General features: G+C 36.2%; 1 protein-coding gene across 1 annotated transcript in view; it reads right to left on the reverse strand.

Annotated features, from left to right (window-relative positions):
* LOC121422784 overlaps window positions 1–26290 on the reverse strand; it is a 32221-nt gene continuing 5931 nt past the window's right edge. Inside the window, exons 6-25 of the mRNA XM_041617972.1 lie at window positions 25829–25894; window positions 24322–24463; window positions 23547–23586; window positions 22460–22610; window positions 21552–21709; window positions 20374–20578; window positions 19050–19111; window positions 17003–17062; window positions 16168–16279; window positions 14660–14818; window positions 13369–13413; window positions 10562–11578; window positions 9888–10010; window positions 6854–6971; window positions 4523–4676; window positions 4075–4137; window positions 1777–1849; window positions 1415–1468; window positions 853–1068; window positions 1–628 (exon numbers count right to left, since the gene is read on the reverse strand). Coding sequence (XP_041473906.1) covers window positions 904–1068; window positions 1415–1468; window positions 1777–1849; window positions 4075–4137; window positions 4523–4676; window positions 6854–6971; window positions 9888–10010; window positions 10562–11578; window positions 13369–13413; window positions 14660–14818; window positions 16168–16279; window positions 17003–17062; window positions 19050–19111; window positions 20374–20578; window positions 21552–21709; window positions 22460–22610; window positions 23547–23586; window positions 24322–24463; window positions 25829–25894 — 2967 coding nt within the window. The 3' untranslated portion in view covers window positions 1–628; window positions 853–903. The remainder of the gene's footprint in view (window positions 629–852; window positions 1069–1414; window positions 1469–1776; window positions 1850–4074; window positions 4138–4522; window positions 4677–6853; window positions 6972–9887; window positions 10011–10561; window positions 11579–13368; window positions 13414–14659; window positions 14819–16167; window positions 16280–17002; window positions 17063–19049; window positions 19112–20373; window positions 20579–21551; window positions 21710–22459; window positions 22611–23546; window positions 23587–24321; window positions 24464–25828; window positions 25895–26290) is intronic.

Genomic DNA, 26290 nt, shown 5'->3' on the forward strand with positions numbered 1-26290 from the left:
TTTATGAAGTTAAAATGGAAATAAATGAGGTTTAGATATAGAGAAAGGTTTTAATTTCTAATTTATAAAGTTTACCTATCCTAACTTCTACTGGGCATTCCAAATTATCCTTCACAATAGTAGTATTCCTCTAACTTGTGTCAATTAATTAGAAATGGGTGCAAACTATCGCCTTTTGTGATACTGTATTGAGAAACATAACATCCTGAAATAATTAGTAAAATCAAAATACTATTCAGAGAGTAGTGTCATTTGTACACTGTTGCTTTAACTATTCCTGTCACTGGTTCATCAGCACTCTCATTCTGGCCACGACTTATGGCAATCTGTTTCATTATTATATATTGGGGCCTGCTACAGGAAATCATACATAACTTCAACCAAAATCAAACACAACTTGATTTTTTAAACAACCCAGATGGAAGGACAATCTAACAAGCCTGTTAGTCAGCATCTACACTGTTTCCTTTAAGGATCCTTCCAGTATGCTAGCCTTTCCAACATAATAAGAACTCAATGTTACATTAGTGCCTGTGACTACTGAAGGCTTGATTGCAGCCTTATTCTTCCTTTAAGTGCCTCAATCGGTCCATGGATCAGTGAAATATTTCATTTTACAACTGGAAACTTGATTGGCGATTGGTGATTTTTTACCTGATTGCTAAGAAAGCATGAATGCTTGTAAGCAAGCAACCAGAGGACCGACGGCTTAAGGTCCCCTCCGAAGGACCTGGTACTGAGGATTAATGCCTTAACAAAGGGCACTAGCGCACCAAGTGGGAATCGAACCCGGGTCACCGGAATACGAATCCCCCGCTCTACCGACTGAGCTATCGCGCCTCCATACTTGACTTGACTTGAGAGCCCTTGAAGATCGTTGATGTAAAGCATATCCTTCCTCCATCAGAAATCAATATCATCCTCGTCATGTTTCATCTTTGCTAGGGTAGATTCCATCCCAGTTTTATTCTTTGACATGAGAGGTCTCAGAGCCGTTTGTAAACTGGGGTATAACCGTGGAAACAAAAGTTCCTGGGCAGCCAACAACTGCTTGACTCTGTGACGTTCCTGTGTGGCATCGAAAGAGATACAAGATTGCGGTAGGAATACAATGAGAAGATATTTGTTCAATAAATAAGGAAGCTATATGATTTTAGGCATATGTCTTTCTCATCCAATTACACTGATTTCCTATCTACCGTAGTTCTCCCATTACGACCCTCCCCCGAGTGTCCGATTGTAGCAAAATTAACAGGCAACTATTCCATGATATAAACAACATAATTGCATCGTTAAGTTTCCCCAAATTTTTAATCTACCCGGTATTTATTTAAATATAAATCAATTTATTTTTATCATATTGTTGTTTTGGTATATTTAGTAGAATATTTGAAAGATTAGAATGAACAATTACCTTTGGTGCTTCAAAGCAGGCTGGGCAGTTTTCTGGTATTACAGGAAGCTTGGCCTGTTAAAAATAAAAAGAATAAAAGGGGAGATGTAATAAGCAAGGCACAAAGAATGACAAGAAAATGTAAGAGAAAGAGAAAGACAGACAGAAAGAAAAGAAAGAAAGAAAGAAAGAAAGAAAAAGGAAGGAAAAGATTGAGAGGCAGGGGTGTGGGAGGATGAAAACAAAAGAAAATAAATACTAAGACAAAGAAAAGAAAACTTTAGAAATATTCCTAACCTAATTTAGGAATGGATCACTTCATATAGAAACAACAGCTCTTTCAGCAACACCAAAAAAAGGAAGAAAGAGAGAAGAGATCTCACCTGTTCGGCAAAGTCCCTAAGATCTTTTTCTCTGACATACACAAATGGTCTAATAACTCTGAGATCACCTTCTCTGTAGAGTAAGAACAGAAATAAAGGACATATAGGGAATAAATTATAATAATGTGACTTATAAAGCGCCAAATTAACTCTGTAGAGTGTTCAAGGCGCATAAAGAGCTAAGAGTTGAAGAAAAAAAGTTTTTAGAAGATGTTTTTAAAGTTTCAACAGAGGTACATTTTCTTATGTCTTCAGGAAGGCTATTCCACAAAGTGGGGCATGCAAAAGCAAATGATCTTTCCCCCGCAGTTTTTGAAACTTTTGGAATGACAAGTAAGCCAGAAGTGGATGAGCACAAAGACCTGCTTGGTCTGTCGTGATTGATAAATGAAAGACTGTATTGTGGTGCTGATCCAAGAATACTATGAAAAGCAAGCAACAAAATCTTAACCCTAAATCTCCCGGGGTATTTTGATTCTTGTCATTCCGGGGGGGGGGGGGCCATTATGGTCCCCCCCTTAAAGATAATCTGATTTTTGATGGAGAGCCAGCGCAGCGAATACAAGATGGGAGTGATATAAGAGTGTTTACTTGACAAAGTGACAATGCGAGCAGCTGCATTCTGAAGCTTCTGAAGCTTATGTAACTGAGCCTGCAGTAAATTCACAAAATGAGTATGGAGGGGGGGGGGCATGTCTGCAAACCTGAAATTTAATTTAGGATTAAACATGTTATGTTTCTTTATTTCACGAAAATTCTCAGTTGATAATGTTCCTTGGTGCCAGAAATCTCATAAAAATTTGAGAGAAATGTAGGATTTTCTTGGAAAATACCTTGGCCAATCATTTCCAGATTGAACAAAAAAGTGGTGCCCCATGTCTGCACACCCATTCACATTAAAAAACGATTTAGGGATTTTTATGAGAAACATTGCACCTTGAGGCTGTCACATGAAATGCCTGAAATTCAATATTTTTCCACCATTTTGAGTAAGATTTTTTCATGAATATCTGTCTAAGCATTGCAGATGTAAATTTTGTGGTCGTTGTGTATCTTATATTCATAGAATCGCGCAGATACGTGTATGCTCAGACAAAGGGCACTCCTCAGACTTGGGGCACTTTACATATTTCATGCACCATACCTATACATTGACGTAAGAAATGAATAATATCATCTATACTGGGTCTTTAGTAATGTATTCAAAAAGTATAATCTGGTCCACTTGATATCCCTATGCAATATCAGAGAAGACTGCATGATGCACCGATACCTGATAGATTCCTATTGGCCAATGTACAAAACTTGCTGTGCACTATCATACTGTATTGCAAGGTTTAAAGGGCAAGTCCATCCCAACAAAAGTTGATTAGCAAAATACTGAAAATTTCATCGAAATCGGATGTAAAATAAGAAAGTTAAGACATTTTAAAGTTTCGCTTAATTTCACAAAACAGTTATATGCACATCCTGGTCTGTATGTAAATTGGCAGACTGATGACGTCACCCACTCACTATTTCTTTTGTATTTTGGTATATGAAATACGAAATACACTGTATTCTAATTTTCTCCTTGTCAAGTGAACCATGTTTTATTTCTCCCTGAACATGTGGAATGACCATTATTTTAACAGTTTATGGTTAAATTAAGTTGGTCCTGTACTGTCAAATTTGTAAAAATTGAAATATTGTATTATTCAAACAATAAAAAACAAAAGAAATAGTGAGTGATGGACATCATCGTCTCTCTCATTTGCATATCGCTGAATTGCTCATTGAACTGTTTTGTAAAAATAAGCAAAACTTAGAAATGTCATAACTTTTTTATTTTACATCCTATTTCGATGAATTTTCAGCATTATGTTAGTTTGATTTTTCTCTATCGATTCAAACCAACAAGTTTCTGGGGTGGACTTGACCTTTAATGAATAATGATCAATAAAAGTAACATCATTGGATGGCTCTCCTTCATGAGACACCCAAAATATTTAACTTGCTAGGTCTAACATTGCACTCATCTTTGCTTTGTGCAATTCCTTACGAATCCAATATTCCCCAATTCTTGGAATATTTATGGTATGTATTATCCCATTCTGAGCCATAAAATACAATAACAATTCAAAAATGTCAATATTGATTACTAAATGCCATGTTCTAATGACCGACTTCAATTATCAAAATCTCATCAAGTTTTATCCACCACTATGAAATTCTATTTATCATATATGATTAATCTCTTTATTTCCTGATTCAGAAAAACACTAAATATTATTATACTGAGTCAATTATGGTTCTTACTTGACTGTGTAGTTGGCTTTCATTGTCCTTAGGAGACCATTATGGAAAACAGACATCAAGAAACTAGAAATGAAAAACACACACAAAAAAAATACTCTCATATATTTCATGTTTCACTGGATGATATACATGTAATGATAATATCAGAATATTGTGGTATTGAAACTATAAACAGAGGTTAGGTCCATGATAATATAATATTTCAATGTTTCAGAAGATATAAAACACAAACATTAATCAAAGTACTTTAATCAAATTTACCATGGTGAAGAAAACTATTTTATTTATCATTCCCAGCTAACTATAAATGATTTCAGTGTCGACAGAGTTGACAAATTTACCCTTGACTTGACTTCCCATAGTTAACCCATATCTTTAAATCAAGGTTTAAATTAAATAAACCACAGTTCAAAATATGGGCCATATAATCCCTTTTTATACGTTTTACCTTTCAGTGAGGTCATCAAGATGTTGGCCCATTGCAAGGACGTTGTATCCCTCTCTCCTGGCACATGCATAAAGTCTGCCTCTCTTCATACGGGAGCAGAAACTACAAATAGAATCACATCCTTCAGGCAAAGCGGCTGCTTGATCAATGATACCTTGGATTCAACGTATAGAATATTAAACCTTAGTGTTTCTAAAAATATTTGTAATATATTGTTTTCTCCTTGATGAAAGGTAAATCATAGGCAGAGATATTGTTTAGATAATGTCACACGCATCATGAACCGTCCTCTCTGCGTACTTCAATGCGAAAGTTAGTGTTGCAGAAAACGCATTTAAAGAAAAGCTTGTTTAAAACCAGCAATAAGTGCACCTACAAGGAGAGCAAATTATTTACCGGTGTCTTCGTTTGAAAGTTCAGGTTCCAAATTTCCATCCCGTATCTTTATATATTCTTGAAGTGAATTATTTACGCTACAGTGGGCATCGTAACAGAGCGGACGGTTCGTGGTGAAATCGCGAGGCGCGATAGTGCATTGTATCTATTCCAGAGAGGACGGTTCGTGGTGCGTACGATGAATTGGAGTGGCAATCACTGAAATTAAAGTTGGATTGATTGTGTTCGTTTGTATTCACATAGTATGAACTGTGATCATTTCCAAGTGAATGATATTGATCACACTCACTCCACACCTTTGGGTGATATGTCTGCCATGCTCTTCTCATAAGAGCTACATGTATTCCATTATTTCTCTATTTTCTAGTTCAAATAATAGGTTATAATAATAATAATAGGCATTAATATAGCACCATCTATCTAGAAATATTCTATTCTGAGGTGTGTTGTTATTATTATCATTATTACCCCGGCTTTAGCTCGACCTGCCTTTTAGCGCTCATGCATTCAAGAAATTAATCCTGCCGGGTACCCATTCACCTCACCTGGGTCGAGTGCAGCACAATGTGGATACATTTGTTGCTGAAGGAAATTACGCTATGGCTGGGATTCTCTCAGATTATAATGGCTAGAGCAGTTCATCAAGTGACATACATGTACATGTAGCTCAGTTGGTAAGAGCACCTGTTTCAGATGAGATCGTATGATCTCAACATGCATGGGTTTGAGTCTAGCTTATGCCGAAAGACATCTAACAAAAATAAGGTGGTACATGAACCACGAGTCTCACCTGATTTGGCGATCAGTGAATTTGCAATGTGGTCATTTGACCCCTAGATGACCTTTGACCCATCATCCTCATGAACACACGTGTGGTATTACCCAAGAATCATTTGAACCAAGTGTGATCAAAATTGATGTAGAAATTAACAAATGAAAGCAAGTTGCATGAAAAGTTCCCAAAAAGGATGGACATGACCTCATATCTTTCGAACTGTTGACCCCTAGATGACCTTTGACCCCATCATCCTCATGGGCTCACATGTGGACCAACAGACTTACAGGAAAAGCTATCATTTGGTCTCTGCCGAAATTTGTTCAGGCGAGACAAAAAACTGATGCTAGCATTGCAAGTTGGCATGCCTCACCACTGAATTCAGTGCAGGTGTGAATGCAGTTAGAAAACACTCCGCCCATCGGAAAATACACAAATGTTCATCCCAAATATAGGAGAATCACAACCTATGCAAGTCAAAACCAATACACCATTCGTCAAATAGTAAGGTGGTCACCCAGTGTATTGCACCAGCTGGTCCCGGCAAACCAGAATAGCATGATAATACACCAGAGAGGAAGAAGAAGTGAAATGATGATGGAAAATAATTGGGGTCAGACGGACAAAGGATGACCATTTAAAGGGGAAGTTCACCCTGACAAAAAGTTTATTGTAAAAGTAGTAGAAAAATAATAAACAATACTGCTGAAGGTTTGAGAAAAATTCATCAAAGAATTAAAAAGTTATAAGTATTTCAATTACTTGATTTGTGACGTCATATGAGAGCTGCATTCCTACATAGCAAATGGTAAAAAAATCAATGAAATGTCATTTTCTCAGAAAATTGAAGATGGTTTTCACTGTACCTTTTGTATATCAATAGACAAATCATTTCACACCCGATCATGAATAGAAAACAAAATTAAGTCATCAGGAACCATACAAAATTTTATGTTACATAACATATGGGGCAGCTGCTCATTTATGACGTCACAAATACAAAACTTTGAACTCTAATAACTTTCTTAATCTTTAACAGATTTTCATCAAACCTTCACCAATATTTCTCTTATATTTTCTGCCATCTTTACAACAAAGTTTTCTTCAGGGTGAACTTCCCATTTAATTGAAGTGACCCTAACAGGTCTCCTGTTACTCACATTGCTCTTCATAAAAGTAGGGCAGACCCAGTTTGGCAAGGTATCCAATGAGAGGTCGAGGATTGAAGGAGGCTGTTTGTGGGTCAACAGTCACTGCTCCAAGGTCAAAGGTTATACCCTGAGGAAAGGAAAGATGAAGATTATGATTTTTTTTTAAATTCATATAAATTAAATCAGCAATGAGACAATGTAATGTATTGTTGTCTTCCTTTATCTGTTCTTATGACAACTCCTGAAAATCTATATGAGCTTAATCAAACTGTCACAATATCTACAAAGTAATGAATACAATCTTCCATTTACATCATTACAATATCACTTGTTCACAAAATCAATACATAAAAACCATATAGGCACTAATTGAGCAAGTAAACAGTAAATACAAAAGGGTACTGTGATATTTCACCCTTGTCACAGACCATATTGCTTTCAAAATAGTTAGAAAATCAATACATCAATCTACATATATATATGGCAGATAAATGCTATTTGCATAATTGCTCGTCTTGCAAAAAAAGGAGGATTCCTTAAAATGAAAGAAATAGCCCCAAAGTTCAGCAATCACTTAATAATTCCTTCCCTGCAAAGTAAATGTATATGAAAGAAACCTCAATCCTTCAAACTAGCCTTTAACGTTCATACCAATCATCAAAATATTTTTGTTATTACATAATTTTTTTGTGTCAGCCCACTGTCTTTCAATTCTCTTGTAAAAAATGGAATGGTAGGCATAGCTTAAATCAAGGTTCCCCAGAGCTATCTACCCTCTTGGAAAAATTGGTGATGCCGAAAAAATGTATCTGCCGGGAATCGAACCCGGTACCCCAGCTTTGAACGCCTGTGCCTTAACCACTAGACTAAGCCTGAGTCGAATCGATTTTAAAATCGGTGTTCGATCGATGTCATCGAACACCGGTGCAGATTTTGCAAAATCGGTGCATCGAAAAAAAAAAAAATACAACTGTACGTCGGCCGGCCGATTCGTTTGACTTTACACAATCAATCATCAAAATATCAGTAATGTCCAACTTTACTACTACTTACTTGATTTCTATTGCCCCCAAAATGAAACCGATTGAGTAATTATGATGCTATTCACCATTAATTTGAAGTTTATTTCGATCATAGTTCGAGTCTTACTCGTCTGCTCGTGCAGAGATAATTTATGCACGATGAATTCATGAATATGGAAGTCATGGCCATCGATCGTGCATGCGCAGTACTGTTCTTTAATCAAACCAGAAAATGGCCGGAAATTGACGCGATCAACGTAAAATAAATCTTGCTTTCATGAACAATATTAAAATCATGACCATCGAACATTATTTAATCGTAATATTTAACAATAATTTGCATATGATCATTAATATGAATTTAGAGCTTGATGTGAAACGTTTGTATTTTGTTTCAATTTTCAATGGCGGACATCTCATGACGATCGACTTGACTTCTTGAGTCGAGCTAGTGCACTTGTCTAAAAAAATAATCATCACGTCAGGATTGATTCTCGAACATTGTCTACATGCAAAAACTCTGTTCAAGTTCGTAATATCACCATATAATAACATTTTACATGACAAAACAGAGAAAATTGCGTTTGATATTTTTTCCCACCAATTTGAAGCTAGTTTGTGCCCAACTTTGGGCTCTGATTTCATGAATGGGAAAATATGTCATACGTCATCAAACACGCATGCGCATTGTGCTTATTTTCTCGGAGCTTGGAGGAGACGTCCAGAGACGTAGACGGAATAACAATAAAAATAATCCCACTATTATTTCTTCCATATGAACATAACATACTTTGCTGACATCGTCAATATTCTTAGTATGACCATAAAATCTTGTTAAATAGAATAATTTAGATGAATTTAGGGCTCGATTCGAAACATTCGTATTTATTTTGATCGCATGCTCAATTGCGTCTAAAAAACTGGATTGTCATTATCAGGATTAATTCTCGAACATCGTCATAACTCATATTCCACAATCTTTCCTCACAATCGTTATATCATCATTGAATAGCAAATCAAATGACCATCCAGAGAAAATTACGTATTTATTCCCATAAATTTATTTGGAGCTCATTTTGGATCCAACTACACAATCTCAGGCAAGTTACAGCGCTCTCCGTTGATTGCACTTGTTTGCTGGCGCTGACGTCAAGCACGCCTGTCGTTTCGGGAGAGTGAGTGTACGGAGCTGCGGACGGGGCTGGTGAATGGACTGCGAATGCTAGTCGACCGAAAATCATTCGGATCGACTCTGCGTGATTCATGTCTTTATTATTGTTTCATTTTAAACTTATATGTTGTCATCTGCAAATATCATTGTTGAAGATATTTTGGGAAGAATTCTGCTTTGGTCCCCGGCCTTTTTTGTGATCATGGAAAATACAAACGAACTTTGCTCTGTCATCTGCTTGTGCAACGCTCACCCGGCCAACGCCAGCGCATACCGTCAGTGCGTAGTGCATATGCAAAGCGCATCGCATCGACGCAAAAACAAAAGACTAAATTTTCCCCGCCTTCAATATTCGATGCATCGATGTTCGATCGAATTAGAGCTGTCGAACACCGGTTTTCAAAATAATCGATATGACTCACAGAGATTGGTTAGTGGCTAGGGCTACCCCGATCCGACTGACCGTCAGAAAGTAAGATATTCGACACCATACCAATTATAATTTCCTTTGTCGGGTGTAGGTGGGTTTTGAACAATGACAAGCCGCTATGCCTCAGCTGGATCAAAGCAAGTGCTTTGATACAGTACACGTATGGGAGAAAGAATACAAATGTGTGAAGTTATACATGTACAACAGCTTTGACAACTCTTTATTAAAATATTGTAAAGAAATGCCTACCACTGTTTTCTTTATCCATTTCTTTACAATATTTAAATAAAAGAGTTGCTGAAGCTGTTGTACATGTATAAGTTCACACACATACACATACATATATATATATATATATATACATGTATATACTTGTATATATATATATATAAAATTATGAAAACTACATAATAAACTTACATTTTTCTTTGCAGCAAATTGATACTGTCTGAGAGTATGAAGCAGAGAGAGACTATCCTTGCCACCAGATAAACAAACTAAAACACGATCTCCATCACGCAACATCTTATAATCCTCTAAAGCCTGAAATAAATCAATAAACCATGTCCAAGGAGCTGTATGTATTAATATCAAAATTTATACATTATTAGCATTTTCAAATTATAACAAAGTCAGCACACTATGGTTCGTACTCTGAAATCAGGTTTAACTTAGATCATGGTATAAATCTGTGCTAAAATTATGGGAAGCCAAAAGTGTCAAAATTTTTATTACGTTGTATGTTTCTTATGTTTACTGTGCTCTTTCCTGATTCATCAATGGTGAAGACAATCATCTATTTATACTTCCTAGACAATTCTGAATGATTTGAGAGCCAAGTGAGCTGAAATATATCTTTACTGTAGTGATTTATGTAACAATTGGCTATCCATACTTAAACCACAACTTTAAACCTGAGTTTAAGTTAAACCTAACTTCAGAATACGAGCCTAGGAGTTCTACTTGAACATCATATATATCATAAATTACATCTGAAAAGCACGTATGCTTATAATACCAATATTTTGATAACTAGAATGCTAGAACATTTAAGGTTTTCATTTTGTCTGACTCTAAAAGTAGAATTTTTTTACCTGTAATGTAGGTTTGAAGATCTTCTTAGGTGGCACTTTGAATTTCACTGCAGGTTCTCCCTTGCTGTCATGACTACTTTCTGTTTTTGGAGGAGTTTGAAGTTTCTGACAAACATCACTATCTATTGAGACGTCATCTTGTAATCCTTGAGCATTGTCACATTGAGGTGCTCTACTCTGTTGTTGACATGGTAGGCAACCATCAGAATTTGTATTGCTACTAGAGTTTTCCTTTTGCAGAGAAAATTCAAGAGTTGCATCTTTGTTCACTATGCCATCATTTTCTTTCGTCCTTGGTAAAACGGAACCATCTTGGTCAAGCGTATCATCATTCACACTACAAAGGGTGTTTTCACATCCTGATTGCATCAATCGATCTTGGTCACTTAAACTTGATTCTCCAAGAATATCAGGAACATCATTATTACCTTTGGAAAACCTTGGCATTCTTTCACATATATCAGCTACCATATCTCCTGACCCTTTGTTCTCTGATTCCTCTTGCAGTATGACACAGTGTGTATGTGACTCACTACTACCAGGTGATGTATCATGTGATGTATCAGGTGATATTGAGGAAGCATCACATGACCCTCCAAACCCTTCAATAACACTATCAACAAATCTCTGTGCATTGCTGCTCCTCTGGTGAACATTCTTACCATCATCCAAGGTGTCATCCTCTCCCGGTTTCTGACCCAAGACCACATCCTTATCATTCTGTTCCAATCCGTCTTCATATGATGACCCACTAACTGACCTTTGACCTTTCACACGGTCATGAATCTTTGTAGATGTCACTGAAGGCTGGCATCTTTGAAGATGTTCTCTCCTTTTACCCAGTTCACCCTCCGTCAGGGGATAGGATGGAGGTTCAAAAGGAAGAGTGGAAGCTTGGATGGTCTTCCTATTGCCTTTAAGAACCTTGTTTGCTTCACTCGGAAGCATAAACCATCTAAGCTTGGTTGTTCCTTCATCAAACAGGATGGTCTGATCGGGCAAGTGGTGGATCTGAGTCTGGAACAAAATCAAAGTTAAAGATAAATTTAACTAATCACACAAAATATATACCGGTAATTTCATGAGAAATTCTTTGAAATCTCTGTCAATTGTCACCTTGAAAAGTGACAAACTTAGGATCGCCAAAAGAAAAGAACCAATATGGGACAGTGTACCATAATCATTTGCAAAAAGACTTATTGCCATGCAGAAATGCAGTGTTTACATTAAATTCTGGGCAATTACACAATTTCTACCACAATTATTTGACATATCTTTTATTTACAAGATTTGGATGGTCATTTTATTGGACTATGCTGACAATGCTGATGCGCGCCTTTGTCACAGTGCGCCAAATTGACGGCTGTTGCCGTGGTTATCCACGCTATTTTATTCATGAGTCCACTGTTTTATTCAGGAGTCCACTCTTCAAACAGTGGACTGAATAAAATAGCGTATCTAACCATGGTAACTGTGACAAAAGCGTGCATCAGCATTGGAATTCTGCATAAACCATGGATTCAACTGTGGGTTCTCAAAACCACTATTGTGATTTCGGGCCTCTGAGATTTATACCCCTTTCATAAACCCAATTACAATGAATTAGGCGGCTAATAGCAGCATAATTTGGTCGTAAAATTGGAGGAGGACAAGAGTTATCCGCATTACTCTGATGCTGCTATTATCCGCATAATAGCGGCATCGGGATAAGATTTTGAGTTTATGAACGCATTTCCAAATAATGCGGATAATTGCCATGGTGCGGTCACAAGGTCACCCTTTTCCAACACAACCGCATCGGAGGGGGCGTGTCCAGTTGTCATGGCGATTATCCGCCTTTTTCAGGACGGGCGCTCGTAAAAATAATGCGGCTTACTTTCGGAGTTTATGAACGCAATTTTTATTGAATTATCCGCATTACTCTTAGGCGGCTAATTGGAGGATAGGTTTATGAAAAGGGTATTAGGATATTTGTGTGTGGTTTTGGGTTCCTTAAGTTTGATTTGGGGCTCTTGTTGATGGACAGTTTTGGGGTCCTGGTTGTACTCTAACCCCCTCTTTCCTTTTTCTCTTTGGGTCTCATTTCCCATTCCTTCAGTTCATGTATTTATACTAATTTTTTTTTATTTGTATGAATTTGTGTATTTTATTTGAATATTTGCTTGTAAATGTTTTCCTCACATCTTTGTTATGATTCTCTTTGTAAACAGTCATATATTTCAGTCTTTGGACTGCTTGTGATTGTATACTAATTCAGTGGGCCACAATGCTAAAAAAAAGCTTTGATAGGTAACTTGTGATATGTTCACAAGCTCTTTAAGTCATCTCAACAGTGAATAAACAGAATTCATTGATGTCTGATAAAAACAAGGTATTCCATTATTGTAAGGAGAGTTTTATTGGGCAAAAGAAGAAATAATTGTTTGCCGTAACCTGATGGACCCTTGTCAAACCTGCCCACTTTTTTTTATTCAAATTCAATCCCCCCTAACCTTAATTTTCATTGCTTCTCCCTTTTTTTTTACTAGCGAATGGTGCAGTTGAACATCACCCATGATGATGTGGAAGAGGTTCATTGTGGTGAAGCATTGAGTAGAAGAAATAAACAGTTGTCTCACGATGTGAGAAACTACGTTTGTTACATCGTGAGACAACTGGTTATTTCTTCTACTCAATCAACCATGATATGGGAAGGAAAAAAACAACTGAACGACCCCCTTTTTTAAACCCCCTTTACTGCAACAAACATATTTTCTTGGAGGAGGGCATAATGACAGAAGAATTGATTTAAAAAAATCCCTTCCTACCTTTGCTGCTTTCACAAAGAGTTCTTCGGCTAGCTGGAGGCAGTGCTGTATTAAAACAATTAATACATGAAAATTAAGAATTATCACTAATCCTCCCAACCTATGAAAATGTTTTTCCTCATTCTCTCTTACTATCGAATAAAACAAAGTTCATCTCATAACACCATAAAAACCTGTGAGTTAATGTAAGTGTTCATATTGACCATACAGTTCAACTCTGTTATGATGACAAATCAGTTCTCTACCCCATAATAATAATAATAATAATATGCAACATTTATATAGCGCTTAATACAAGTGTTTCTAAGCGCTGCATACTATTACCCCGACTTTAGCACGGCTACCCTGATAGGGCGCATCGAGCATTCAAGGAATTCCTTCCTACCGGTACCCATTTACTACACCTGGGCCGAAATTGGCAAATGTAGATAAACGCCTTGCCAAAGGAAGCTAGTGCTATGGTGGGATTTGAAGCCCGGACCTTGTGGTTCACAGTCCGGAGACTTAAAACTAATAACTAATAACTTCCCATAACTAATACTTCAAAACAATATTGCATTTCGTACAAATTCACCGTATTCAATTCAATATCTATTGACCACAATGGAAATTCTATTCATTATACAGGCAATAACAAATATATATGAAATAGAGGATGGATACAGAAATGAAGCATTATGGTCAAGAAAAGCGAGCTTCCATTCTGAAATCTTGTCATTCTTTCTTTCCACTTGATCTAAAATTGAAATTCCATTTCGGCATAGAAAATGTACATAGCAAAGTAAGTTCAATGAATTTTCAGTACAAAAAGTAAAATACCAAAATAGATTTTCCAATTTCATTTACCGATAAACAGAAAATAACCGTCCCAACATTAGTAATATTTGTAAACAGTCTCCTTTGTATAGCCTCCTTTTAAACTGTCTTCTGTCTCTCCTTTATACTATGATTTTGTAATATACGTATTGAAACTAAGTTACGGGGGCTTGCCTCCCATTCAAGCTTCGCTTTTCTTGGCAAGCCCCTCCGTTCTGTTTTACATAGTTATCATAGTCAAAGTTACTTTAGTTTGCATTAGTTCTCATTGTTTATACCTCATTTCGATTGATGTTGTACTTTAAATTTGACTATGTATTGTTTGATTTTGTTGTGCTTTGTGAACGGAAAATGAATAAATCTAAATCTAATATGAAATGGGATACTACAATTGGTGATAAGTCTATTCATGATTTAATCCAGTTATTACAAATGATTCCAATTACAATTCAGAACATACTGTGAATCTATCTACCTGATAGTCATTGGGCAGGGAACCTTTCTTCTTGACCACACGAGGTTCAGGATAGGTCATGTGACCAGAGGTATAGGAGATAGAACCAAGCCAACGACGATCCTCAAAGACCTGATGTCTTTGATGCTTCCACTCTCCTGTCTCGGGGTTGAACATGTACTACGGAAGATAGATAGATAGATAGAGAGATAGATAGATAGATAGATAGAGAGAGAGAGAGAGAGAGAGAGAGAGAGAGAGAGAGAGATAGATAGATAGATAGATAGATAGAAAGATAGAAAGATAGATAGATAGAAAGATAGATAGATAGAAAGATAGATAGATAGATAGAAAGATAGATAGATAGATAGATAGAAAGATAGATAGATAGATAGATAGAAATATAGATAGATAGATAGATGACGAAATATCAAAGAACATTGAATATGCCTCTAACATGCGGAATATTGACCGATTTAAGGATTTGCAAGTCGATGAAATTAAATATGCACTGAAATGACGAGATGTTACCCACAGGATATGGAAAAAATTTAATCTTTCATACGAGTCCACTATGCCTGTATGCGTCGATTATCGATCTCCGCGGTGCAGAGAGGGAATGCTGGAGACGAGATGTTCAGTTGCTGCTTCCCCTTGCCTAGAGTCTGACCTGGCCTATCTCCCGGGAAGTTTTGGGCGGTGATGGGTCTGTTACAGATAGTACTAGTACTACTTGCAGCATTTTGCTGGTTATATCCCCTTTAGTGTCCCGCAGTCAAATAAATCTCCTGCAGAATAGTGGACTACTAGTCTTCCAAACCCCGGACGAAACAGCTTTGACATTTCATTGGTTTACAAGGTGACCGATAATATTCATGACTCATGTATATTCATTAGGAAGATGCTCCTCATGAATATGTAATTCAGCTCAAGATGTCAAGAGGCCCTGGCTCGCTGCGCTCCCCAGGCCTAATTCGCTTCGCGAATTAGGAAATCCCTCGCTTCGCTCAGGAAGCAGCCGCCAGGGCCTCGACAAGAGGCTAATTCAGCAGTGGTATTGACCTCATGACATTGAAATGTAAAACATTTTCTCCATTTTGTTTATTGAGCCTTGAAACATGGGCAATGAAAGCTTGTGGAAAGACAGATGCACAGCTTCTCAATTTGAAATGTATAGTATTCAAACAGTTCTTCCTCAGTTTATCACACATACTTAATATTCAGTTTCACATACATTGAATTTGACAAAGTTGTCAAGATATTTTGTCAAATTCATTCATAAGTAGCTGAATTTTATCAAGAATCAGTCATTGCAATTTGTAAAGAACTTCTTTAAAACTGCTTGATAGGATGACCCTAGTTTGAAACAAATTGAATTCAATAGTTCCAGTAGCCCTTATTCCTTCAACAAAAACAGAAAGCTATAGGTCCTCTCTATTCAAACATACAAGTGCTTTCTTTGTAGGCATGTAGAATGAAAAGTCAGAAGGTGTATAGAAATCAAACTAAGGCATTTTTTCAAATCTTACTTGTGGTAGAAGTTTCCATCCATTTTCTGCAACCATGGCAACGGCTTCCATGACAAAGTCTTTCTCTTCCTCGCTCATGAAGAATGGGAAGTTGAGTCTTGCAAAACCAGGTCTAGAAAAATAAATTCCATTCAAAAAAAATATTCATACCCAAAGAAAATGGAGTTTTGTAATAAATAAAAATAAAAGGTTTAATGACAGCAGAGGGAATAAAAAAAAAATAATCACACTGAACTTTCAAAAAGACATTTTCCTTGCTTTTATTTTAAAGATTTGCATTTGCTCTAGAGTTCAACTGGGGTGTGAGTGGTCACAAATAAAAAGATCTGAAAAAAGCTGAGGAGTGGTGAAAAAGTCTGAAATAGAACAAGCTCCATTCTTTTTGTACAGAGGAAAGCCCAAAAAAGCTAAAATAAAGCTGAAAATCAAAACATAAAAATCTGAAATCAGATAAAAATCTCAACTCTCACACCCCTGGTTCAATGACATGCTGAAAATTCTAGGACACTGCTGGATGGTTGGTTTTAAAATTTTTAGACAAAGAATATAACACAATAACACAAAGATTAGTCAGTATTATAAACACAAGAAGTACAAAGATTAGCGATTGAACTTACAATTGATTTACATACTTGGCTACACATAATGATCAACATAATCAAGCCTAAAATTCAGCCTGACAAGCAACTGCTAAGCCTAAGTTTTGTGTGGAAGGGCCTAGATGTAAAGTTCAATAGACAGCAATTTCTTTTAAGAAAAAACAAAAATAGAATTATTTTACAGTCATAAACATTCTACTGAACATGATAAAATGGTATAAAACATTATGATTTACCTGAGAATCTCTTTCTCTGAATATTCACTGTACCTCCTAAGATGAACCCTATCAAGACGACTGGAAAATAAAAAAGAAAAACACAATATGAGTACCACTCTCTCTCCCTCCTATTAAATATCTCCCAACTCTCTTTCTCGATCATTCGTTTCTTTTCCCCTCTCTATTCATCTTTCTTTTGTAAGTGCACATTCTCTTGATACTTCTTAATATTTAATTATGATACATATTTGGAATTTGTTACAGGCCACCTATTGTGTAAACATTGTTACTGCAATTCAGAATTTCTGCTATCGTAATAATGTTTTGTACTTCAAACATTTTATACAGTACTCTGTAAATCATTTTGTATCTGCTTCCTTGAGATAACGATGATGAATAAATATCATTATTATTACAATAACTGTTGATTCAAAATCAATACCTTTATGTTTCTCATTCCTGATACATTATCTTTTAACTTTACTGATCATTAATAACAAGAAGAATGCAGCATTTAAGGGGAGAGAAGATTCCGTGTCATGGGCTAGGTTGTGAAATCTAAAGCTCCCTAATAAGGAGAACACAGTGTTAAAATGTAAGTCAAATTTGCTCTACGGCGAGTAGAAAACAGACATTTTAATATTTGGGGGTACCAAATAAAATTGTGGAAAAAAATACAAGTGGAATGCCTCTGGCCGTCTCACCTGCATCACGCGGTTCAATATAGCAGCAGTGCTGACTTTGAATACTACTCTAACTCGCACAAGATGTTCAGTGATACGTGGTTACTCTTATGTCCACTTTTTATGAACTAGAACAATAAACTTACAGAGATATGATGGTTATTCAACAAAAAACCCCAACATGGCCAAAGTTCATTGACCTTACATGACCTTTGACCTTGATCATGTGACCTGAAACTCAAACAGGGTGTTCAGTGATACTTGATTACTCTTATGTACAAGTTTCATGAATCAGATCCATAAACTTTCAAAGTTAGGATGGTAATTCAACAGATACACCCAATTCGGCCAAAGTTCATTGACCTTTGACCTTGGTATGTGACCTGAAACGCGCACAGGATGTTCAGTGATACTTAATTACTCTAATGTCCAAGTTTAATGAACTAGACCAATAAACTTTCAAAGTTATGATGGTAATTCAACAGATACCCCCGATTCGGCCAAAGTTCATTGACCCTAAATGACCTTTGACCTCAATCATGAGACCTGAAACTTGCACAAAATGTTCAGTAATGCTTGATTACTATTATGTCCAAGTTTCATGAATCAGATCCATAAACTTTCAAAGTTATGATGGGAATTCAACAGATATCCCCAATTCGGCCAAAGTTCATTGACCCTAAATGACCTTTGACCTTGGTCATGTGACGTGAAACTCATGCAGGATGTTCAGTGATACTTGATTAACCTTATGTCCAAGTTTCATGAACTAGGTCCATATATTTTCTAAGTTATGATGACATTTCAAAAACTTAACCTCAGGTTAAGATTTCGATGTTGATCCCTCCAACATGGTCTAAGTTCATTGACCCTAAATGACCTTTGACCTTGGTCATGTGACATGAAACTCTAATAGGATGTTCAGTAATACTTGATTAACCTTATGGCCAAGTTTTATTAACTAGGTCCATATACTTTCTAAGTTATGACGTCATTTCAAAAACTTAACCTCAGGTTAAGATTTGATGTTGACGCCGCCGCCGCCACCGCCGCCGCCGCCGTCGGAAAAGCGGCGCCTATAGTCTCACTTTGCTTCGCAGGTGAGACAAAAACTGAAAAAACAGCTGTTTTCGATTCACCGTAAGGCCACTGTAGAGAAAATGGGACTGAGGTCGTAGGGAGAGAACATTCCACTTCCTGGGTTGAGTTTTTTTTAATCTAAAACTCCCTAATAGGGGAAACACAGAATACTTCCTTTCTCAAAGAAATTTTAAAAATAATTTTGTTTGACCACACATCAGGTCAAAGTATAATGCTTTCAAATGAAATTCACTTTAAGAAGACTACTTCATTAATCCAATCTGTGCATTATATTCACTTACCTGTCTTCAAGTAACATATCTTCAAATTGCTCTGCCAAATCTTCATCAATACCAAGCAGGTCCTGTGTTGGGAAATGATCACATAAAGGTTTGGAAATATTGTTCGTACATGCACTTTTGATGACAAACTCCTCCTAGAACAGTTTGTTACACAAAAATATCACACAACTCCATTTGTGATTTCATTAACCAACAAGAGTGTACCTAAGGCGAGCACATAATATGCCCACCTTTACCACGGAAAATGGAGTTATTGGTCAAGCAAGAAAAGTGGAAGGTGGCGACTTCACCTTTGACCTTCTGACCTCAAAATCAACAAATTGCTGGGATATTTTCCAGTATCATACACACCAAATTATATGAGCCTAGGTTAAGTTCAACTAAAGTTATCGCGTTAACACAGACTTTAGAAGGGTAAGATGATAACATGTCACTGTGATCTTGACCTTTGACCATCTGACCTCAAATCAATAGGCTTCCTTGGATTCATGCTAGTATCATACACACCAAATTATATGAGCCTAGGTTAAATAAAACTAAATCAATCGTGTTTACAAGGATTTCAGAAGGGTAAGATAAAAGCATGTCGGTGTGACCTTGACCTTTGACATTTTTACCTAAAAAAATCAATAGGCTTCCTAGGATCCATGCTAGTATCATACACACCAAACTATATGAGCCTTAAGCCTTAAACCTTCAAGTTAAACTTAAGTTATCATGTTTACAAGGACTGAAAAAGGTAAGATGAAAATATGTCACTGTGAACTTAACCTTTGGACCTCAAATTCAATAGGCTTCCTGGGATTCATGCTAGTATTATACACACCAAATTATATGAGCCTAGCCTAAAGTAAAGTTATCGCATTTACAAGGACTTCAGAAGGGTAAGATGAAAACATGTGAGTGTAACCTTGACCTTGACCTTTTGACCTCATAATCAATAAGCTTCCTAGGATCCAGGCTGGTATCACACACACACATTTCTATGAGCCTAGGTTAAGTTAAACTTAATTTATTGCATCTACATGAAAAAGTTTATGGACGGACAGACAGAAGTACGGACACCGAGCGTGATACCATAATACGTCTGGACGGGCATATCAAAATACATATAAAAGTCATTATGATAAGAAAAGCTGATGTCAAATCAGTTTATTTCTTTACATACTAATAGCGGCTGATATAAAATTGTTCATTCCTCATTCAAAGGTATCACATTAAGTTTAAACTCTGTGATATTCATAAATCTAAATGCACTCTAAATCAAAGAGACAAAGGTAACTGAATCAGAGTCAAGAATGAAATAAAAAGGAAGCCGTCATACCTGTGCATAGGGACCAGCACACGCACATCCTCCCCTAGCCTGTATCCCATAGACATCATTGAGCAGAGCACAGATGAAGTTATGATGGAGGAATTGTTTGGTGTGAGGATGACGTATCAAGAATGAGATGATAGGAAGGCGTGGCTGGGATGTACTCCCTAGGATGACCAGGTTAGGACAGGAGGAGAAACGTTCTAGAACAGAGCTGTGTGGACCAAGATACCAATGGAACATATATATATTACATGTGACCGGCCATCCCCATCTGTATCAATAAAAAGTTTACACTTTGAAAAAGTCCCCCAAATTGAAAAAAAAAATACAAGGGGATATTTTTTTTCACGTATCAGATGAAAGTATATTTCAGGGGTGTGAGAGGTCACAAAAAGATCTGAAAAAAGTTGAGTGGTGAAAAAGTCTGAAATAGAATCAGCTCCCATTCTTTTTGTACAGAAGAAAGCCCAAAAAGCTGAAAGCTGAAAATCAAAACCAAAAAAAATCTGAACTCTCACATCCCTGATATTTTTGACAGAATCTTTGACAATATCCATTTATGTAAAGCTAACAGAATTTGGTTTGGGTGAATATGAGGATTTTCATGGTGTGTCAAGGGAGAAAAAACGGACTGACCATGCTGTGCAATTCTCTAATTTGGGTGGCATTCTGGGTCAATGGAAATAAAACAGATATGTTGTAAGTTTCACAACAATTTTGGATCCTGACTGAACATTTTAAGCCTAGGTTAACATAACTTTCAGCTCGTTTCTGGATTTGAAACAATATTAATGTAAACAAAAGTTAATTTCGGACACCTCTAGCATTTTCCTTTATTATAATTTTTCATTAAAGTGGATGTACACTGCATTTGTAATTTCAAACTTGTTTTTCTACTTCCTGAGGCATAGAAGAAAAAAATCATGCGTATCTTTTCATACAAATTACTGCTACATTTAACCCTATCTAGGCCAGGGGGCCTCAGAAGCCCCCCCCCTCAACAATTCGCGCAATATTTTTGCCGCCCGAATTTTTTGGACTGTGCTGCTCGCTGACTTTTTACTTCAAGTCTTGCTATCTATCATCACTGTATTAAGCTCTGCATTTTGATGAAATAATTTTAAAATATGCATTGAAACATCCTTTAAAGAAAACATTTAGCAAACTCAACAACAAAATCTTACCGCCATATTTCTTTCTCTCTTCTCATAATCATTTCGTGTCCAATAGTTTCTTTGAGTTGCATTACCAGTCCTGCTCTGATAGCACCAACAATAGAGGGCGTCCCACCCTCCTCCCTCATCTCAATCTGCTTCAGATAACGATGAGCTTCTCTCCGTACCTATGGCACAGATAGAAACACTCCACATTGATAACAGAACTTGATTTGCAAGCAAAGAAAATATTCATACTTGCACAAATCAATTTTGTACAATGCCCAATTGATCTCATTTCCAATGTGTCTACTTAGTGGTGTTAGACCAAGTGGATATGACACGATATTGGGTATAGCCTATAAGCCTGACTCATCCATTTTTTTTTTCTTTGATCAAGAAAATTGATAAATTCTGCTTTACACTATTAGTTTCATAGCTCTGATTGGTTGATTGAAAGTTAGGAAATATATATCATGTGAAAATTTTTGATTATTAATCTATTAAAAAAAGGAAATAAAGACTTGAATAATGGTTAATATTCATATTCTTTGGGGACTCTGAATTTGTTATGTTTTCATTATTTAAGTGGTGCAGTGGTCTGGAAGAAATTGCACCAGTGACCAACGGCCTCGTGCAGGCACCGGTGGAAAGTTTTGATTATAAATCTAGAAAAGAAAATAAAGACATGAAAAATGGTTGATATTCATAGTCTTTGGGAACTCTGAATTTGTTGTTTTTCATTATTTAAGTGGTGCACTGGTCCGGACGAAATTGCACCGGTGACTGATGGCCTTGTGCAGGCCGGATCGACTCGGGCAAAATATAGCCTAACTTGAAATTAGACCAAATGGTAAAGAGGCTAAATGGCAATTAGAGGAGCTGGTTGTAAGACCAAGTGGCAATCAGATCAGGAAATAAAAAGTTTGTATACTCACAAAGAAAACACTACCGCCACCGCCACCAGTTGGATTAGGATTAACAAAGAGGGCCTTCTTTGATACTAATATCCCAGGAGTCTCTACACCTCCAACAAACTTATGAGGAGACAAGAAGATGGCATCTTTGGAGGTCAGAGATGGCAGAATTCTGAAAAATACACGGCATAAGAGAGAAATTGGATTGGACATTCTCAATTTATGACTTTCTAATTTTAGTGTGGGGGGGTAAGTGGACTTTTATTTCAAATAACAGGAGATGAGAGAAAGATTGAACTACTAATAAAACAATCGTTATTTTTGTTACTTTTGCAGTCTCCCGAATTTCATTTTGTATTCATGTATGTTTAATTGCTTTGGTACCAATTATGTTTTTCTCTGATATTGTATCTTGTATTTTTATTGAATGGAATTTGAATAAATTGAATTGAAAAAAAAGTAAAAATGTAAAGCAAGTTGGATTATTGATTATGCAGTGTATAAATTATACCTCCACCAGTGCCAGATATGAAATCTATTGCATGATAAACTTGTAGAACTTTCAACTGCTTTCATGATTCTAATAAAATTGTTACCTTAAACATAAAGGTTCCAACCACTGTAGGCGGAGGAACAAAAATACGACTTATACATCATTAGAATCACTTATAAAAGGAATGCACCTCTTACATGTACTTATCACTATTGTTCACCGCCTACTTAGCTAGTTGTACGCGAAAGAAACACTCTATTCAACTTGGCTAACGCCTCATTGAATAGAGCATCTTTCTTTCACCTCATGTGAAATCTCGCACCATCGCACTCACGCCTATTCGCCATTTGTATATTATTCTCTATCCCATCATGATTTAATGGTTCCCCCTTTGCTTTTCTGAGATCATCTACATTTCACACACTCTGTTGGTAGTAATCAATGGTTTAATATTTATACCATCAAAAACTTTGATTTTTGCAAAAAAAAATACAATTTTAAGGAAATCCCCATGATAATCAGGGAAGTTCTGCAGTCTCAGTGAATAATTCAATAATATTCTCTCATTCCGTAGTAAAATTCAAACATATCAGTTTTTTTTTAATCAAAACTTACCCTGCAACAACAGGATTCATGTCTATTTCCACATATGGTCCTGAATAATGCAATCAAAAGATTGAATAAAAAAATAGGTAAATTCAAAAGGAAGAAATCACTGGATATTCTGAATGGTTCATTTTTTCCAGAGTTTAAATGTAAAATGTTTATAAACAACATTGATGAATTATTATAAAAGTAGCTCTTGTAACTGATAAATGCTCCCTTCCTGGAAAATAATGATACAGTTTTCCATCAAGTTCTTCCTTACAAATTAACTACATTACTTGGAATGCAGAATGCTGATATCATGCTGCTATATTGGGTATGCTTCGGGCAAGCTCACAAGTTGTGAAGTTCAACCTTTGGTTTAAAAAGTATGCAGAAAATATCTGAATAGTAACACATCAGCTTATAGACAAGCTTATAGACAAGTTTCTAAATTTACCCAAACTACATTTGAAACTAACTAATACAATCACCCATTAAGATTACATCTCATGAAATGAAATAAAAATTAGTTGTTAAGAGGCTAGAAATCATCATAGATTGCCGAGCCTAACAACATATACTGCAAGCAAGACAATTACTTTTGAAAGATGGATCAAGCATTTTTCTTCAAGTACTCTAAAACACACACCTACTAAAGCATTTAAATTCTACTGTATATTATAACATTGATCTGTTGAAGCCTACATCTTGTTCATACTGTTTTCAAGATCAAGCAAATTTATACAAAAGCACTATCCTATCTTGAAAGAGATAGCATTATGAGATCAAGCAATGTACTAACCGGCAGTAGCATAGTCCCAAAAAGCAAGGGCATTGTGTCGATGGAGGATGGTTGTTATGGCAACTGTATCAACTAGGATACCAGTTACATTGGATGCTGCTGAGAAGCAACCTATGAGCTGACGTCCTGTGCTCCTCCACGTCTGAAAGAAGTGCATGAGAGAATTTCAAAGTCAATATGAAGAATGCAATAAGCCTGTCCTACACTGTAAAATCTGACATACGACTTTTCTCATAACTTTCCATTTTAAAATTTCAAACAAGTAAAATCATCTTATTTGAAGTTCAAAATAATGCTACAAATAAAAAAAAATCATAATTTTGCTTTACTGTAAGTCTTGTGGTCTGAGTCCTGTAAGTCTTGTGGTCAGAGTCTTGTAAGTCATGTGGTCTTGTAAGTCTTGTGGTCAGAGTCCTGTAAGTCTTGTGGTCAGAGTCTTGTAAGTCTTGTGGTCTTGTAAGTCATGTGGTCGGAGTCTTTTAAGTCTTGTGGTCTTGTAAGTCTTGTGGTCAGTCCATAAAGGCTTCCAACTGTAGCCAATAGCAAATTGCTGTGGCATCACTATGCTTTGGAATTGAATTCCTACAGGGAGGCTCACAATAGATAAAATTTACATTGAGTATCCACACCACCATTTGTAACTTTGATCATTAAAGATTTTATAGGTTTGATTGTTTACATTACATGCAATTACACATTTTCCCAAAATCGGATCACAAATGGATCATGTAATGTGGCTTAAAAAACCATGAAAGTCAATCATCATTATCATAATGATAGTTCATATGCAGTTCTCACATTCATTCCCCATCCCCCCCCTTTCCCCTCTCTCTCATTCATCCGCTTTTCTTTCTATAGTTTCTCATTCCTGAGTTTTTTGCATAACTTTTGTATATTTTGGTTATTTTATTTTTTCTTTTAATGATGTCTCCTGTTGGCAATCATGGTTTCTATTTTGATTTGTATATATAAAATTTACTTCTTGTTTGTCATATTTTGAGGAGCCCAAAATAAAAAAGCTTAGCTTTTTAGTGGGATCCTCCATTTTCACAAATTATAAATCACAAATCCTTTACACATGATTATTTTGTATGTAACTTTCTTTTAACATGTCTTTCTCAAGTTGATTTTATGACATTGATATATATTTTTATGATGTTGACTTGTTATGATTGTATTTACTTGATTTATATTTTGTTGAAAATGAAATAAATGAAATGATCCTCCACATCTTATCTCCGGAAACAGAGGCATTTTTCAAAATCCAATTCCCTGATTTTTCCCTGAATGGAAGAAATAAAATAATTTTCCCTGATTTTCCTGATGGGCTGGGAAACCTGGAAAGGATGTCATTTCAGAGAACATGAATGTTTATTTTAACATGGCCCATCCTTTCAAGATCTCAAACTATATAGACAGCCAACAACTGCATATTATTTGTTAGCCATATGCTATATATATTTGGATTGATGATATTAGTTTGATTCCTAGAGATATTTATTCTCACCTGTAATAGTGAATCAAGGATTCTTGTATCAGCTAGACCATCAGCATCTTCAGGTATCCTTATGATCTGAATACAACAGACAGATTACACATCAAACTTAAACAAAATTAACATCTAATCTACATGCATGTCTGAAATATACCTCTTTGTAAATATGTACAATAAGAATTACTTTTTGAACCTTTATAATCAAAATAATAATAATAATGGTATATTTACCCAGGGTAGCCACTTCAGTTCCGAAAACTGTTCTCCCAGTGGGCCCTGCTATTATTACCCGGGTAAGACCACTGTGGATGAATTCCTTGCTGAAGGAAATTACACCATGGCTGGGATTTGAACCCACGACCCTCTGTTTTAAAGTCCGGAGACTTTAATGCATTGTAGCTGTAAATCTTACAGTAACCCATGTACAAAAAGCTATGACTGTTTATAGACCTACATGTAAATACAGATCAAGTA

The sequence above is a fragment of the Lytechinus variegatus genome, chromosome 10 (genome assembly GCF_018143015.1).
Source record: "Lytechinus variegatus isolate NC3 chromosome 10, Lvar_3.0, whole genome shotgun sequence".
Classification (NCBI taxonomy): domain Eukaryota; kingdom Metazoa; phylum Echinodermata; class Echinoidea; order Temnopleuroida; family Toxopneustidae; genus Lytechinus; species Lytechinus variegatus.